Source organism: Nelumbo lutea, chromosome 2 (genome assembly GCF_056320005.1).
Source record: "Nelumbo lutea isolate HS-2025 chromosome 2, American lotus-T2T, whole genome shotgun sequence".
NCBI lineage: Eukaryota > Viridiplantae > Streptophyta > Magnoliopsida > Proteales > Nelumbonaceae > Nelumbo > Nelumbo lutea.
Genome location: NC_142685.1, coordinates 43,160,857 through 43,175,591, shown reverse-complemented (window position 1 = coordinate 43,175,591; position 14,735 = coordinate 43,160,857). Strand labels below are relative to the sequence as shown.

The window sequence follows — 14,735 nt, the reverse complement described above, 5'->3', positions numbered from 1 at the left end:
GGTTAAAAAATTTCCCAATTCAACCAACTTGGATCAATTTCACTTTGGCCATTTGTAAACCAACCAAAATTGAATGACCTTACCATGGATATATATTAATATTTTATATTTTAAATATAATTTTTAATATGAAAAAGTGGTAAATTTCTCATATTTTTAGTCTAAAATGTTTTATACCATAAATCTATTTTTAAATTTATTTTTAATAATTGCACTATAAATTTTAAAATTTAATTTAATTTTAAGTTTAAATCTTTTGAACTTAATGACCAAACCAAAAAATTGACCCAAACCGATACAACTTGAGTGGGTCGGTTTTCACAAAAGGTCAATCGATTTCAACTGATTAACACCCCAACCTGACCAAGTCAATTTGGTTGGCCAAATAGCCTATGATTGAACCAAACCAACTCATGAACACTCATAATTTCAACTAAATTAATAGTTTCATCTATGATAAATAACAATAGTTTAATCTCCAATAGTTATTGAAAATTTATAGCAAAAATACATAATTATTGAAAATATATTGATAATGAAATGATACAATAATTACAAAAAGTACATTAAGTACGAAAAATATATTAACTTAGTCAATAAATAGTATAATCTCAAACAATAGTTTAATCTCTAATAAATATTAGTCAATAAGTTATTACAAAAATACAATAAATACAATAAGTACAATAAATTAAATTTAAAAATTCACTAATAGTAGTTTAATCTTCAATATTTATTGAAAGTTTTCTATTAAATAACAAAACAAAATAAATTTATACATAATTGTTGAAAATACATTTATCACAAAAATAATAAATAATCAACGAAATACAATAAATATTAATTTTCTTGAATTCTTACTTGATATAAGTGAAATTAGTTATTTACAATATTATGTAAAAATATTAAATTATTATTAATTTCAATATTATGTTATAATTATTTTTTTTTACTTTTCAGGGTTTTCTTTAATTTATTTATTTTAACTGTTTAAAATCTAGTTATGTTAAATATTTTGTTATTTAAAGTATTTGGTTATTTAAATACTTAAATAATATGTAAAGTATTTAAATTTTAAAATATTAGTTATTTATGGAATTTAATTATCCATAAAATCATAATTTATACTATTATTGCATAATTTCATTATTAATTTTGTAATATATTAAATTATTATTATTTTCAATATTATGTTATAATTATTTTTCTGATTTAAAGAATTTTTTTTTAATTTATTACATAATTTCGTTATTTTAACTATTTAAAGTCTAGCTATTTAAATATTTAAATAATCTATAAAATATTAAATTTTGTATTTAAAGCTATTACATATTATTAAATATTTGAAAAACATTTAAATTGATGATCCCGAAAAGCATAATTTAAACTGTTAGTACATAATTTTGTGATATATTTTATAAAAATATAAAATTATTTATTAGATAATTTTGTTATTTTAACTATTTAAAATATAGTTATGATAAATATTTAATTATTTACATATTTAATTAATCTATAAAATATTTAAATTTTTTTGTTAATTGAATTTCATTTATTTAAAGTATTACATATTATTAAATATTTGAAAAGCATTTAAATTGATAATCCAAAAAAAATAATTTAAATTATTAGTACATAATTTCGTGATATATTTTGTAAAAATAAAAAATTATTTTTTGTATTTTTAATAAATATTTTAAAGTTACTATATAATTTTGTTAGAATATTTAAATAATTCTTAATTTTTTTAATCCAAACTTTCTTTAGATTGATATAGATAAAAAGTAGTGGAGAGGATAAATAGGAATGATAGATAATTTAGGAGATAAACTCTCTACTAAAATAGAGATAATTGTGGAGATAAATAGGAATTAGAGATAATTTAGAAGATAAAAAGGAATTAGAGATAATTCTGTAGAAAGTGGGGGAAGTGGTTTATGATAAATTTTAGGATAAAGTTCTATTTAGATTATTGGTAAAGTGAATCTCATTGGTTGTTTCAAAAATGACATGGAATAAAAAAAACAAAAAATTCAAAAAAAGAAGAAAATTCCTGACCGCTTTATTTTAATATATATATATATATATATTATGATATGATCTCAAAAAGATTTCAATGAGATTTTATTTATTAAAAGAAGAAACAAGAAACATTTTATTTTGAATAGATTTTCAACATTCGTTGATAGGATTGTAAATGGACTGAATCGGATATAAGGTAGATTCATAGTCAAATTCAAATTGCAATTGGATGTGCATTAATAAATTAAATTAATAGTCATTAAGGGTGACCAATTTTCAGCCCAATCTAGAAATTCCAAGCTTGGGTATATGAAGTGCCAATCCATCCTAGTCCATGATCACCCCTTGCAATCACTATATTGAAAAAAATGTTGGTTCAGTTAATGAACCATTCACACATGATTAAACCGTTGAACAGAATGACCTGCTCAATAGGTTCCCTATTTTTTATAATTTAAATCTTAAAAATTTATGATAATGACATTATACGTTGACCCACTGACCCGAACAGTTGAACTGCAACCCATTAAATTGGAAGGAAAAAGTCAGGTTTAAAACTATATAATGTATAATATTAGTATATACCAGTATTTTTGAACCGTTGTTTGCTTAGATAATCAGACTATTCGGCCTAAGAACTGTTGGATTTTAATCTCATAAGAGATTAAATCCAATGGGTTTGATTGGTCAATTACATGAGAAATTGCACCTGGACACTTGGTTGAAAAATCAGTTTTTCTCTTACAAAAACCCAGTTTTGAATTTGTCCTACATTGGAAAATTATAAGTTTTGTTTTCAGTTTTTCTATAGAAGCTGATTTACACTCTTTAGAATTAGGAGAGGAGAGTATGGGGATTCGATACCGCGCAACGCGCGCGTGTGTGTGTGGCGCAATGAAGTGCTTTAGAGGCACACTTTGCTCGCGATGGACGGCTTTGGTTTTGGTGTGTTGATCACTGTTGATGAGATCAACAGTCGCGATTCGATCGGGTGTGATCAAGAGGCACAATTCAAAATCAATAGTCACCAACTGTGACTTCTCTAAACCAGCACCTACCTTTTCTTCATACATCTTCACAAATTATTTAAGGAGCATGAATCAGACTCCAAAACACATAATTTCAAAATTCACACACACACACTCTTTCTTTCTCTCTCTCTCACACACACACACAGTCCTGTCTACTACAGTCTCACAGAAGGTTTCTTTGGAGACTCTTCAACTTTGCTGGTTGCAGATTCTCGCCCAAGGCTTTGTTGTATCTTGGGAACGAATTTGCCTGTAACCCAACAACAAACTTAGTAAAACTGAGTGGGGGCAAATAATGTTCTAAAGACAGTGTCTTTAGACGCACCTTAGAGCTTCTCTTCCAAAGTTACAATGACCACATTATTCTCCAACAATTTTAGAACGCTATTCTGCAATGGAGGCGGAAGTAAGCATGACTTCGACCAAGATGATGAACCAAGATCTTGTTCGACTAGACCAGTTCGATGGAGCAAATTTCAGTCGATGGCAAGACAAGATGATCTTCTTTCTGACCACACTGAAGCTATACTATCTGTTGAACCCGAATCTGCAATCACTTCCTGAACCCACTGACAAAGACTCAGAGAAACTAAATAAGGAAAGAGCAAAACGAGAAGATGACTCACTTCTATGTCGATGACACATACGGAATGCTTTATCAGACCGGCTCTACAACTTCTACAAGGAACTTACATCTCCAAAAGAAATATGAAAGGCCCTAGAATTCAAATACAAAGTGCAAGAAGTAGGTACAAATAAGTATCTTATTGCAGAATACTTTGACTTCACCATGAATGACCATAAAACCATACTGGAGCAAGTTCATGAACTACATGTGATAATTAACAAAGTTCGATCCCTTAACATCATCATTCCTGAATCTTTCCAAGTGGGAGCAATCATTGCCAAACTTCCACCCTCTTGGAAGGATTACAGGAAGAAGCTTCTGCACAATGCTGAAGAATTTACCTTGGAGTAAATTCAACAACACCTTCGTATTGAAGAAGAGTCTCGAATTAGAGACAGTAGAGATAAGACCCTGACCGGTATGTTGAACTCTAAGATAAATTTTGTGGAAAACGGATCGAAGAAGACTAACCCTGCATTACAAGTAAAGAAAAGGATGGGAACTTCAAAAAGAGCAACAATAAAAAATGATCTTGCTATGTTTGTGGAAAGAATGGGCATTATGCCCAAGTCTGCCGACATCGGAAAGGCGAAACCAAGTCTGGAAACATGGTATAAGACAATCTCGTGGCCATGATTACTGAAGTCAACATGGCAGAATCATCTTTTGGATGGTAGTTTGATTCAGGCGCCATAGTCCATGTTTGCAAGGACAAGTCCTTGTTCAAGACATATAAAGAAGTGACTGATGGCCAGGAGGTACAGATGAGAAACCAAACATGTGCCAAAGTTACTGGAAGAGGCAGCGCAGAGTTGAACTTCACATCTGGAAAGACATTGACTCTCCTGAATGTTCTCCATGTTCCTGACATTAGAAAGAACTTGGTCTCAGTAAATCTTGTTTGTAAGAAGGAATTCAAAGTTGTCTTTGAATGCGACAAACTAATCCTATCCAAGAATGTGATGTTTGTTGGAAAAGGGATATGGTTGTAATGGTATGTTCAAATTAAGTATTAATGAAGGAAAATTTTATGCTTATATTGTTGATTCTTTCTCTTTATGGCATGATAGATTAGCACACTTGAATTTTAAATCCATAAAGAACTTGATCGAACTTGGTATAATTGCTTACAGTAATGAATCAACTAAAAAATGTGAAATATGTGTAAAATCTAAAATGGCTAAGAAACATTTCCCCAGTGTTGAGAGAAATTCTCAACTTCTAGAACTAATCTATTATGACATATGTGAACTCAATGGTGTATTAACTAGAGAAGGTAAGAGATACTTTATAACATTTATAGATGATTTTTCTAGGTACACCTATGTCTACTTTATGAGAACTAAAGATAAAGCCTTTGACATGTTTAAGCTGTATAAAACTGAAGTTAAAAATCAACTTGAAAATAAAATTAAAATCCTTAGAAGTGATAGGGGTGCTGAATACTTTAAAAATGAGTTTAATTCTTTCTATGAAGAATTTGGAATAATACATCAATGTTCTACTCCCTATACCCCTTAACAGAATGGTCTGATTGAAAGGAAAAATAGAACACTTACAAAAATGATAAACCGCATGTTGTTAAAAGCTATTGCACCCTTAAACCTGTGGGGGGAAACACTCCTAACAATTTGCCATTTACATAACAGAATTGTTTATAGAGTTAATAACAAATGTCCATATGAATTATGAACAGGAAGAAAGTCTAATTTAGCATATCTAAAAGTGTGGGGGTGTTTAGCATATTATAGAGTTTCAGATCTTAAAAGAGTCAAATTAGGACTGAGAGTTAAGAAAAGTATGTTTGTTGGATATGCAGAACATAGCAAGGCCTATATGCTTTTAGATTTAGAGTCTAATATAATAATTAAAACTAGATATGTTGAATTCTTTGAAAATAAACTGTGTTCTGAACCTACAGAAAATGACAGAGAAACTCATATCTCAATACCTGTTGATAATAATGAGACTGAAAGAAGAAATGCCACAACTGTAACAACTACAATAGGACTTAGAAGAAGTCAAAGACAAAGAACAGAGAAACACTTAGGTTTAGATTTTATCTCTACTCAGTCAATTATATTTTTGGTTGAGGCTGATAGAGAGAAGATTTTAAATAAGATACTTATTGTCCTAAACATTGAAAATGATAAAAAAACCTACAGTGAGGCCATGACCTCTAGAGATGCTGCCTTTTAGAACATAATAGTGCTGATAAATGGATTAAAACAAGCACCTAAACATAATAGTGCTGATAAATGGATTAAAACAAGCACCTAAATAGTGGCATGAGAAATTTGATTATTGCATCATAGCTTTTGGTTTTAAACATAATAGTGTTGATATATGCATCTACTCAAAATTCACTGAAATTATGGAGTAATTGTGTGTCTTTATGTTGATGATATGCTTATTGTGGGTACAAATATGGTTGCCATAAATGAAACTAAAAACTACTTATCATCTGTCTTCAAGATGGAAGATTTAGGAGAAATAGATACCATATTGGGGATAAAAGTTAAAATGTATAGTAGTGGCTATGCATTAAGCCAATCACATTATATTGAGAAAGTATTTGAGAAATTTAAGCATTTAGGGTTTAAAGAATATAGCACACCATATGATTCTAGTATAAAGCTAGTAGAAAATATTGATAGAGCAATTGCTCAACTTGAGTATGCTAGTGCAGTAGGGAGCTTAATGTATACTATGCTTTGTACCAGACTTGATATTGCATTTGCCGTAATTAAACTCAGTCGGTTTACAAATAATCCTGGTGTAGAGCATTGGAAGGCAATTGGGAGAGTTCTTGGGTATCTCAAGAGAACCTTAGAACTTGGCTTGTTTTATTGTGATTATCCAGTTGTATTAGAATGGTACACTGATGCAAGTTGGATTACCGGTAATGGAGATAACAAGTCCACATCTGGATGGATTTTTGTCCTTGGTGGGGGTGCGATCTCTTGGGCATCCAAGAGACAAACTTGTATATCTCATTCGATCATGGAATCCAAATTCATAGCCTTAGCGGCTGGTGGAAAAGAGGCTGAATGGATTAGGAATTTATTATTGGGTATAAAACTTTGGCCTAGTCCTATGCCTCAAATTTCCATTTACTGTGATAGTGAAGCAACTCTGTCAAGGGCCTACAGTGGTACCTACAATGGTAAGTCCAGACATATAAGTCTGTGACATGAATTTGTTAGGCAACTGATTCAAGACGGAGTCATCACTATAACCTATGTGAGGTCAAGTAAAAACTTAGTTGATTCTCTTACCAAGGGTTTAGCCAGAGAATTGGTAAGAATGATAACCAAAGAGATGGGATTAAAACCCTTTACTCAGTCACCTGTAATGGTAACCCAACCTGAACTGAAAAACCATAAGTATTGAGTTTAATGGGTAACAACAAGTTACAGCAATGTGACTGTTAGCACTGACATTGAGAAATTTCCCATCACAACATAAACAATGTTGTCAAATAACGGAGCACATAGTGGAACTTCACCTATGTGAACATAGAAGTGGTGCCGCTTCTCATGAGGGTTTGGGTTTGCTCTCGAGATTGTTCATGAAATTAGGAAATAAGCACATGGCCATAATAGTGCAGCAAAATTTGAAACTCTTGCAGAGACTGGACATTTTTGTGTGTATAAGTGTCTTCGGTCTGTCTTGAGAGTAATTGGTTTAAAGTCTTACCACCAATAATTTTGACAAGGCTCTAAGATAACTATACTAACAAGAGGTTTAAGTTGATAAACACATTTTGTATGCATAACTGTGTCATAGTAGTTTGGATTGAGAGTGAACTATGTAATTGATCAATCAATGTGGGGGATTGTTGGATTTTAATCTCATAAGAGATTAAATTCAATGGGTTTGATTGGTCAATTACATGAGAAATTGCACCTGCACACTTGGTTGAAAAATCAGTTTTTTTTTCTTACAAAACCCAGTTTTGAACTTGTCCCACATTGGAAATTTATAAGTTTTGTTTTCAGTTTTTCAATAAGAGCTGATTTACACTACTTAGAATTAGGAGAGGAGAGTATGGGGATTCGATACCACGCAACACGCGCGCGTGTGTGCGACGCAATGAGGCGCTTTAGAGGCGCACTTTGCTCGCACCCGCGTGGCTCGCGATGGACGACTCTGGTTTTGGTGCGTTGATGACCGTTGATGAGATTAACGGTCATGATTCAATCGGGTGTGATCAAGAGGCACAATTCAAAGGTAACAGTCACCAACTGTTAACTACTTTTTAAACAGTCACAATGTTTGAAATTGTGACTGTTCAAGGTGCCTTCTCTAAACCAGCACCTACCTTTTCTTCATACCTCTTCACAAATTATTTAAGAAGCATGAATCAGACTCCAAAACACACAATTTCGGAATTCACTCTCTCTCTCTCTCCCAGTCCTGTCTGCTACAGTCTCACTGAAGGTTTATTTGGAGACTCTTCAACTTTACTGGTTGCAGATTCTCGTCCAAGGCTTTGTTGTATCTTAGGAACGAATTTGCTTGTAACCCAACAACAAACTTAGTAAAATTGAGTGAGGGCAAATAACGTTCTAAAGACAATGTCTTCAAACGCGACTCAGAGCTTCTCCTCCAAAATTACACTAACCCCATTATTCTCCAACAAGAACTGTTCAGATAATTGGTTTTATTTCACTCATTAATCCATTTTATGGTCAAAAAACGTTGATTAAATCAACAACCCATTAATTCGAACAACTGAACCCTCAACTCATTTGACTCAAAAAATGATTTTTAACTGTTTTATTTTAATTATTATTTTTATTTTTATTTTAAAATGGATCGTCCATTTAAACGGAAAGATTGAATCGTTGACCTAAAAGCAATGGCCCGAATCGATTTTTAAAACATTGTAATATACTAGTAGGGTCCTTGGTCTCATGTCATGTACGAGTTTTGTTAAGAGAGTTATGAGCAGAAAAAGCGTATAGTTTTAAATTTTTAATTTGTCTCGAGTCGAGTTGGTCCAAATCCAAAACATTAAATCCAAAACATTGACATTTCCGATTCGAGTGGAGTTTGATCCGTTAGCGAATAACTAACCGAGCGCCCAACTCAACGCCTCACATGCACATCCTAGCGTGCATCAGAAGTATTTCCCATACTTATCATGCGAAGATGTTTCCAATACACGGTTAGAATGTGCCGTGGGGCGCAAATATGATCTCTAAAAACCAGCATTCACGCGAGACGCACAGTAGAGCGTAAGGCTGATCCTAGTCATTCCTAGGAATCGGGGTGTTGGTTGTGATGATGCAGGGTTCTGATAGCGTCCTCCTAACGAATTGGCGGGAATATGCAATTCCATTAAGAGCAGAAACCGTAACTGTCAATCAATCCAATCCCAACGGCTTTAACTCGCGGAGGACAGACGTCACGTCACCATCAACCCTCTTCCAGTATCACGATTCTATGCTCTACAGAGAAAAAATCTACGTCCTCCATTTCTGCAACGTCTTCTATTCCGTAATGGCGTAGTTTACGGGATTCGATTCCCTAAAATCGCGGAGCTGAGCACCAGTAAGTATTGTTTTTCCTCCCTTTTGTTACCCCCATGGCGGGAGTAAAAGTGGCAATGGTGCCTTCTATTTCAGGCAATAGGGCTTACACGGTCGATAGATGGGTGCGGGAGACGAGTTATGGATCGATTTGGAGGGCTGCAGCTGCCCCTGTCGCTGTCGAAACGATGGCCGCTAGAACGATGACTTCGGTGAATCTACCTGGTAACAACGGAGAGCGAAAATCGGTTGGGTGGAGGTTGATATCGTGCGCACAATTCGGGGCTGCGCCTCGGAGAGGCTTGTTTAGAAAATTGGGGTCTCGCGGTCAAAAAGCCTTCTTCTTTTCTGCTTCTTTTGAATCCAAAGTACGTCGTCCTGTGGCCACCAGCATGTGCTCTCAGAATAAGGTGGACCGGGATGATATGGACCGGTCGCCACCCTTGTCGCAGAACCAGCCCCTCCACCACATTCATCAACCACAACAATTGCAGCCTTCGAGATGGCTTACCTTGCCTACGATCCTGACGCTGGGTCGCGTTGTAGCGGTGCCACTTCTAATTTGCAGTATGGATTTTTTTTATTTATTTATTGTTTTAAGATCTGTTTCGTTATTAGTTTTATTCCGTGCTTGACATTGCCAATGTTTTCCAATGAATTTTCATATTCATTTGTTATTTAGATCTCAAAAACTGGGATGGGTTTTGGTTTCTGGTTTTCTTTTCCAAGAGTTGTTTTGAAATCTAGGGATCGGGAATAGGTTTTGTATTTTTACATTGAGGTAATATCTTCGTGTTTTTCAATTTGGCTGGGGGGGGTGTTTAATTGTGGGATTCATAACGATCGAATGCTAATAAGGAAATCGTTTCACCATTGGCATTGAAAAAATGGATTTGCTTGTTTTTTATCTCAACATGGTGCCAGTAAAAAAGTTCGACCTTGCCAACTTCGTTGCATGCTTTGGTCTTACAATTCAATTACAATTACCTCTCTGGTTGTCGAAGAGAGGGAACCATTTCAGATTTCTCCAAACCCAGGTGAAGAACATCTGAATCATAAATACAGGTGACCGCAAAAGGAGGGCCATTTAATGATAATATCCATTGCATTTACCTGCAGTTGTTATTGCGTTCTTTATTAACCTTTTGTTATTGTGTTCTAATCATGTATGGGATTATGTAAGTGTCTTATGATAAAAATCTTAGGCTGACAAGCGTGTTCGGTCCTGAGAGTAGCCATTTTGTACAAAAGGTTAGGTCTATATCCTGTCCACCCCTCCCAAAACCCCAGATATCTGGGATCAACGTTAGGTAATGACCTTCTTTTATATTAGGTAAGTGTGTTCTTTCCAGTTCTGAATACTTTCACAAGAGCAATAGTATAGTTAATCTAATCAATCATGATCTTGGGGTTGAGTCAGGAGCCCATGGTAGTCCAATCTCCAGAAGCTTGACCTGGTACTTGTGGCTTAATCTGGAGGTAGAGAACTTACGGAAGTTATTTAACAAGCTTATAGCTATCCTTGTGCGGTTGTGTTCAAACTCCTTGATCCAACCCAATATTAGAATTCGCAATTAAAGTAAACAGTTTTTTTCATACATTTAAGTTCTATCAGCAATTACCAAAAAGAAAGTTATCTGGCTTTGCTGATAAATTGACTGATTTAAAAGTACATGGCTACGTTATTGAAAATCTATTCCTACATGTAAACTCTACGTAATAGCAAATTATTAACCTTCACAGTATTTGCTTGTTGAAAATCACTGTCGATTTGTTATTGACTGGCCTTGATGATAATACTATATGAAAGCTCAACCTCTTCCTAATCCATAATTGATTACCCAATTGATTTGTTTCTCTTGACTAGTTCTTCATTCTTCACATTGATGAAAGAAAAAAAAATGAAAAAAGGAGCTGGAAGTTAATAAACTCATATGTGTTTTGCCTTGAATGTTATAAGTCTGAACGTGTTAGTTTCAACTTGTTGTGATCATTACTAAATCAGAAGCATGCAGAGAGACGAGAAAGGGGTCGATTCATGCAATTTTTTCCCTACCTGTCTCTTCTGTTGGCTATTTATTATATACAATTGTGTTAAGTTCCAATATGATGAGGCTAACTTTTTTTTTCTCTTTTTGCTAGCTTTTTACATGAATGGTTGGTGGGGGACAACAGCTACAACAAGTATTTTCATTGTTGCAGCAATTACAGACTGGCTTGATGGGTACATTGCTCGAAAGGTAAGCAATTTTCTGATCTCTTTTATGAAGGCATATAATGAAGGACTACACATACACACACATATATTCTGTCTTCCATTTGATAACATTCTATTCTGTTGGACAAATTGCTATTTTGTGTGTCAGATGCGACTGGGTACAGCATTTGGTGCATTTTTGGATCCTGTGGCTGATAAGGTTTGCTTATTCTTCTATAAATTTCAGTTAGTTTTTTCTTTCTTGAGCTGTATCAATCTTAGAGGCTATAGCATCTGAATGTTAAAAAAAGAGGAAGAATGATTTTTCTTTCAACCATTTATAACAAAAGATTTTTCTTCCTTTTGGCATTTTATAAATTCCCAATGTACAGTCCCTTGTTGTACACGGGTCTCTTTTCTTTCATAGTAATACAACACGTTATCTTTTCTCAAAAAAAAAAATCAACTATTTATAACATTTCTTTGATTCTTATGCTTTATGCTCCTTGAGTGCAGCTTATGGTTGCTGCGACATTGGTCTTATTGTGTAACAGACCTTTGGGTGTTGCTGTGTTTGGCGATCTGCCATGGCTATTGACGGTGCCTTCAATTGTTATAATTGGTAGAGAGGTGATTCCCTAAGCAATAATCAATGTTCATGCATCTCTAACTATTGAAGTTGTTTTTATTTTATTTTTGGGTGATGCATAGTACAAGATGAACTTTTCCTATAATCCCTTCTTAATTCTTTTTATATATGTTGTTCTTCTAGTTGTGCTTCCCACTGCTATTTTCTAGATCATGTGGGAGTGGGGGGGAAGGAAGAAGCACAATGGTTTTGAAAATTGTCATTTAATAGAAGTAGTCATTATGAATATTCTACGCATGAGGCACCCATGGATGACAATAAGAAAAAAAAAGGAAATGAAGAAATTTCATTTAGACACTAAACTCGAAAAACCTCTCAATTGATTAGAAACTCCAAGAAGAGTTGACCCCCAATATAATTTACCTTTAAACCATTCCGTAGCAAGACTAAGAGCCTATGAACTAGCTAATTTTTGTGATCCACCTAAATTAGATTTTGAGTGTGTAGAAATCTTTGTTTGATGAATATAGAATTTAAAGAGGAAGTCTTGTGGTTTATGCCATTTGTTGATGATTGTTAATGGTTAGATTAGCACTGGTTCAGTTATAGGTCTGAAATAAGAAAGAAAGAAGGAGAAGAGAAGAGAGAAGAAAAATAGAGACAATGCAAAGTACAAAAACAATTTTGTCCCTCATTAAGTTAGAACTGTAGAGGTTATTCTTTAAAATCAGGAAATTTTATACCCTGGACCTAGGGAACATATATAGTGCATATTTAGCACTAATAGCCATAGAAATTGATGTTATATTCTTGTGTTTGTGAGACATTTTCATATTTTTTTTTATACTTTTACTATGGATATTATTTTATTGATATTTTAAATGACTCACAACCTTTTTTCTGCAGATAACAATGTCAGCAGTTAGAGAATGGGCTGCATCTCAGAATAATAGAGTTCTTGAGGTTCCTTTTCCCACATATACTCTTCCACTACTTGCTTCCGATCTTGTTTTGAACTTCAAAGAGATCAGAGTGCTTCATGTATACTGACTACATTATGATGGCAAATGTTATTGTCATTAGGCTGTTGCTGTAAATAATTTGGGAAAGTGGAAAACGGCCACACAGATGACTGCATTAACTATCCTCTTGGCTACACGAGATAGCAGGTTTGTGATCTCAGTTATTGCAAGTAGCCATAGCTCTTTCTTACATCCTAATTAGAAAAAGGAAAGATCAAATTTATTCCAGAATAATGTTGGAAGTTCTTTAATCTTTCTTCTCTTTTCTGTTTGTGAATTGTACAGTCTATCAGGGTCAGGCATTTTAGTTTCCTTTGGTATTGTTTTGCTTTATGTCTCAGCTGGTCTCACCATCTGCTCATTGGTTGTGTACATGAGCAAAATATGGAGAATATTGCTGAAGTAGTTGGCTTGTTATAATTCTCTGGCTTCTATTTTGGTGGCAAGAGGGAAATTTCTTTGGGGTTTGTGATGGAAAACATTTGGGATGTAGGTTCCTTATTTGATTTCTTTTAATGTCCCCATTTGCTGATTAATCCAGCCAAATTATGGAAGTTGGACTTCGGTATGGTTAGCTGAAGGGGAACTTGCTTTCTGATGGCACCCGAAGTTTCAGATTAGTTTCATTTGAAATTTTCTTGGATGGAGAAAGCAGTTCTTATTAAGGTTGCTTTATATTTATTTGTTGGCAAGCAATGATTAGGGATGACAGCGAGATGCCTGACCTATCTTTTTTTATCTTTGCATGACTCTTTAATTGGTGGTCGATTTGAAAACTGATTTGATTGGTCTCTAGGAACTTCAATGAAGGCAGCCTTGTATCTGCTGCTGGACTTTTAAGTGTGGAAATGCTTTTGATGCTGGCAAATTTGGTTATATATGAAGCATTTATTGAAACTGTATTTGGAAATGGGAATATAAACATGTAAACTAGAAATGTTTGAACAGGCTTTTAGATTATCACTTAGAAGATATTTTATTACAGTTACTAAATGAAATGCAGTTTCTAAAGTTCTTGCAATTGATTTTAAAGAGGGAACTCTCTCCTCTTCTCTCTCTCTCTCTCTCTCTCTCTCTCTCTCTCACACACACACACACACACATGCACACGTGTGTGGGAACGGCCTAAATCATATGAAAAATTTCCAGACATTCAGTCTCAGACCTTGGGTACAAATCATTTTGCTTTTGCATGAATGGCATGACATAAGTTGGTAGGGCCATTACACAAATTGCTGCAACAACTTAGAGATTGGTTGTCTCTTCATGATTTTATTACCAGTCTTTTTTTGGTAATGTTAAAATTGGTATTCTTTTATCAGGGTGTTGTTTTCATAATATAATGGAAATTTATGGTTAGCTCCCCTCAGAAAATTTCATTGGTTTTCGGAATGTATTGTTCCAAACCCCCACCTATGTTACAGACCCCCTTTAATTGTAATAATTTTCCCCATCTATCATTATTTTCAATTATATAAATGCATACAACTTTATTAGGCAGCGGAGTGTAAGGTGGAAGAATTTTCAATTAATGTCTAGCAGAATACATTCCTCTTCTACGCAAGTTTGTGCTTTGTACCCTTGGAAAAAATACTAGACATCTACACAATATTTCCCACCTCAATTTCTAGAGTATATGGTGATTTCTACATCCTTGAATGACTTCATTTTCAATAAAACCTCAATTGATGTCATTCCAATATTTCACT

The 14,735-nt window shown here is 34.0% G+C and overlaps 1 protein-coding gene across 4 annotated transcripts; it reads left to right on the top strand.

The window, feature by feature from the left end:
- The first annotated feature begins 8,991 nt into the window (after positions 1–8,991).
- On the top strand, positions 8,992–14,047 carry LOC148870211 (CDP-diacylglycerol--glycerol-3-phosphate 3-phosphatidyltransferase 2-like). 4 transcript variants are annotated; one of them, XM_088970780.1, is made up of 8 exons: positions 8,992–9,240; positions 9,315–9,785; positions 11,361–11,458; positions 11,585–11,635; positions 11,932–12,045; positions 12,911–12,967; positions 13,088–13,173; positions 13,312–14,047. In XM_088970780.1, the coding sequence occupies exons 2-8, from the start codon at positions 9,407–9,409 to the stop codon at positions 13,430–13,432; spliced, it is 906 nt and encodes a 301-aa protein (XP_088826906.1). In that variant the 5' UTR covers positions 8,992–9,240; positions 9,315–9,406; the 3' UTR covers positions 13,433–14,047. The 4 variants fall into 4 exon arrangements, with proteins under 4 accessions (XP_088826906.1, XP_088826903.1, XP_088826905.1 ...); XM_088970777.1 differs by lacking the exon at positions 8,992–9,240 and having other exon boundaries at positions 9,253–9,785; positions 13,823–14,047; XM_088970779.1 differs by lacking the exon at positions 8,992–9,240 and having other exon boundaries at positions 9,253–9,785; positions 13,368–14,047.
- The last annotated feature ends 688 nt before the right edge of the window (positions 14,048–14,735 follow it).

Coding starts and splice junctions, on each gene's coding strand:
- LOC148870211 (XM_088970777.1), top strand. CDS start 9,275: ATGGCGGGAGTAAAAGTGGCAATGGTGCCTTCTATTTCAGGCAATAGG. Junction 9,786..11,360: donor GGTGCCACTTCTAATTTGCA/GTATGGATTTTT, acceptor TCTTTTTGCTAG/CTTTTTACATGAATGGTTGG. Junction 13,174..13,822: donor TTGGCTACACGAGATAGCAG/GTTTGTGATCTC, acceptor ATTGGTCTCTAG/GAACTTCAATGAAGGCAGCC.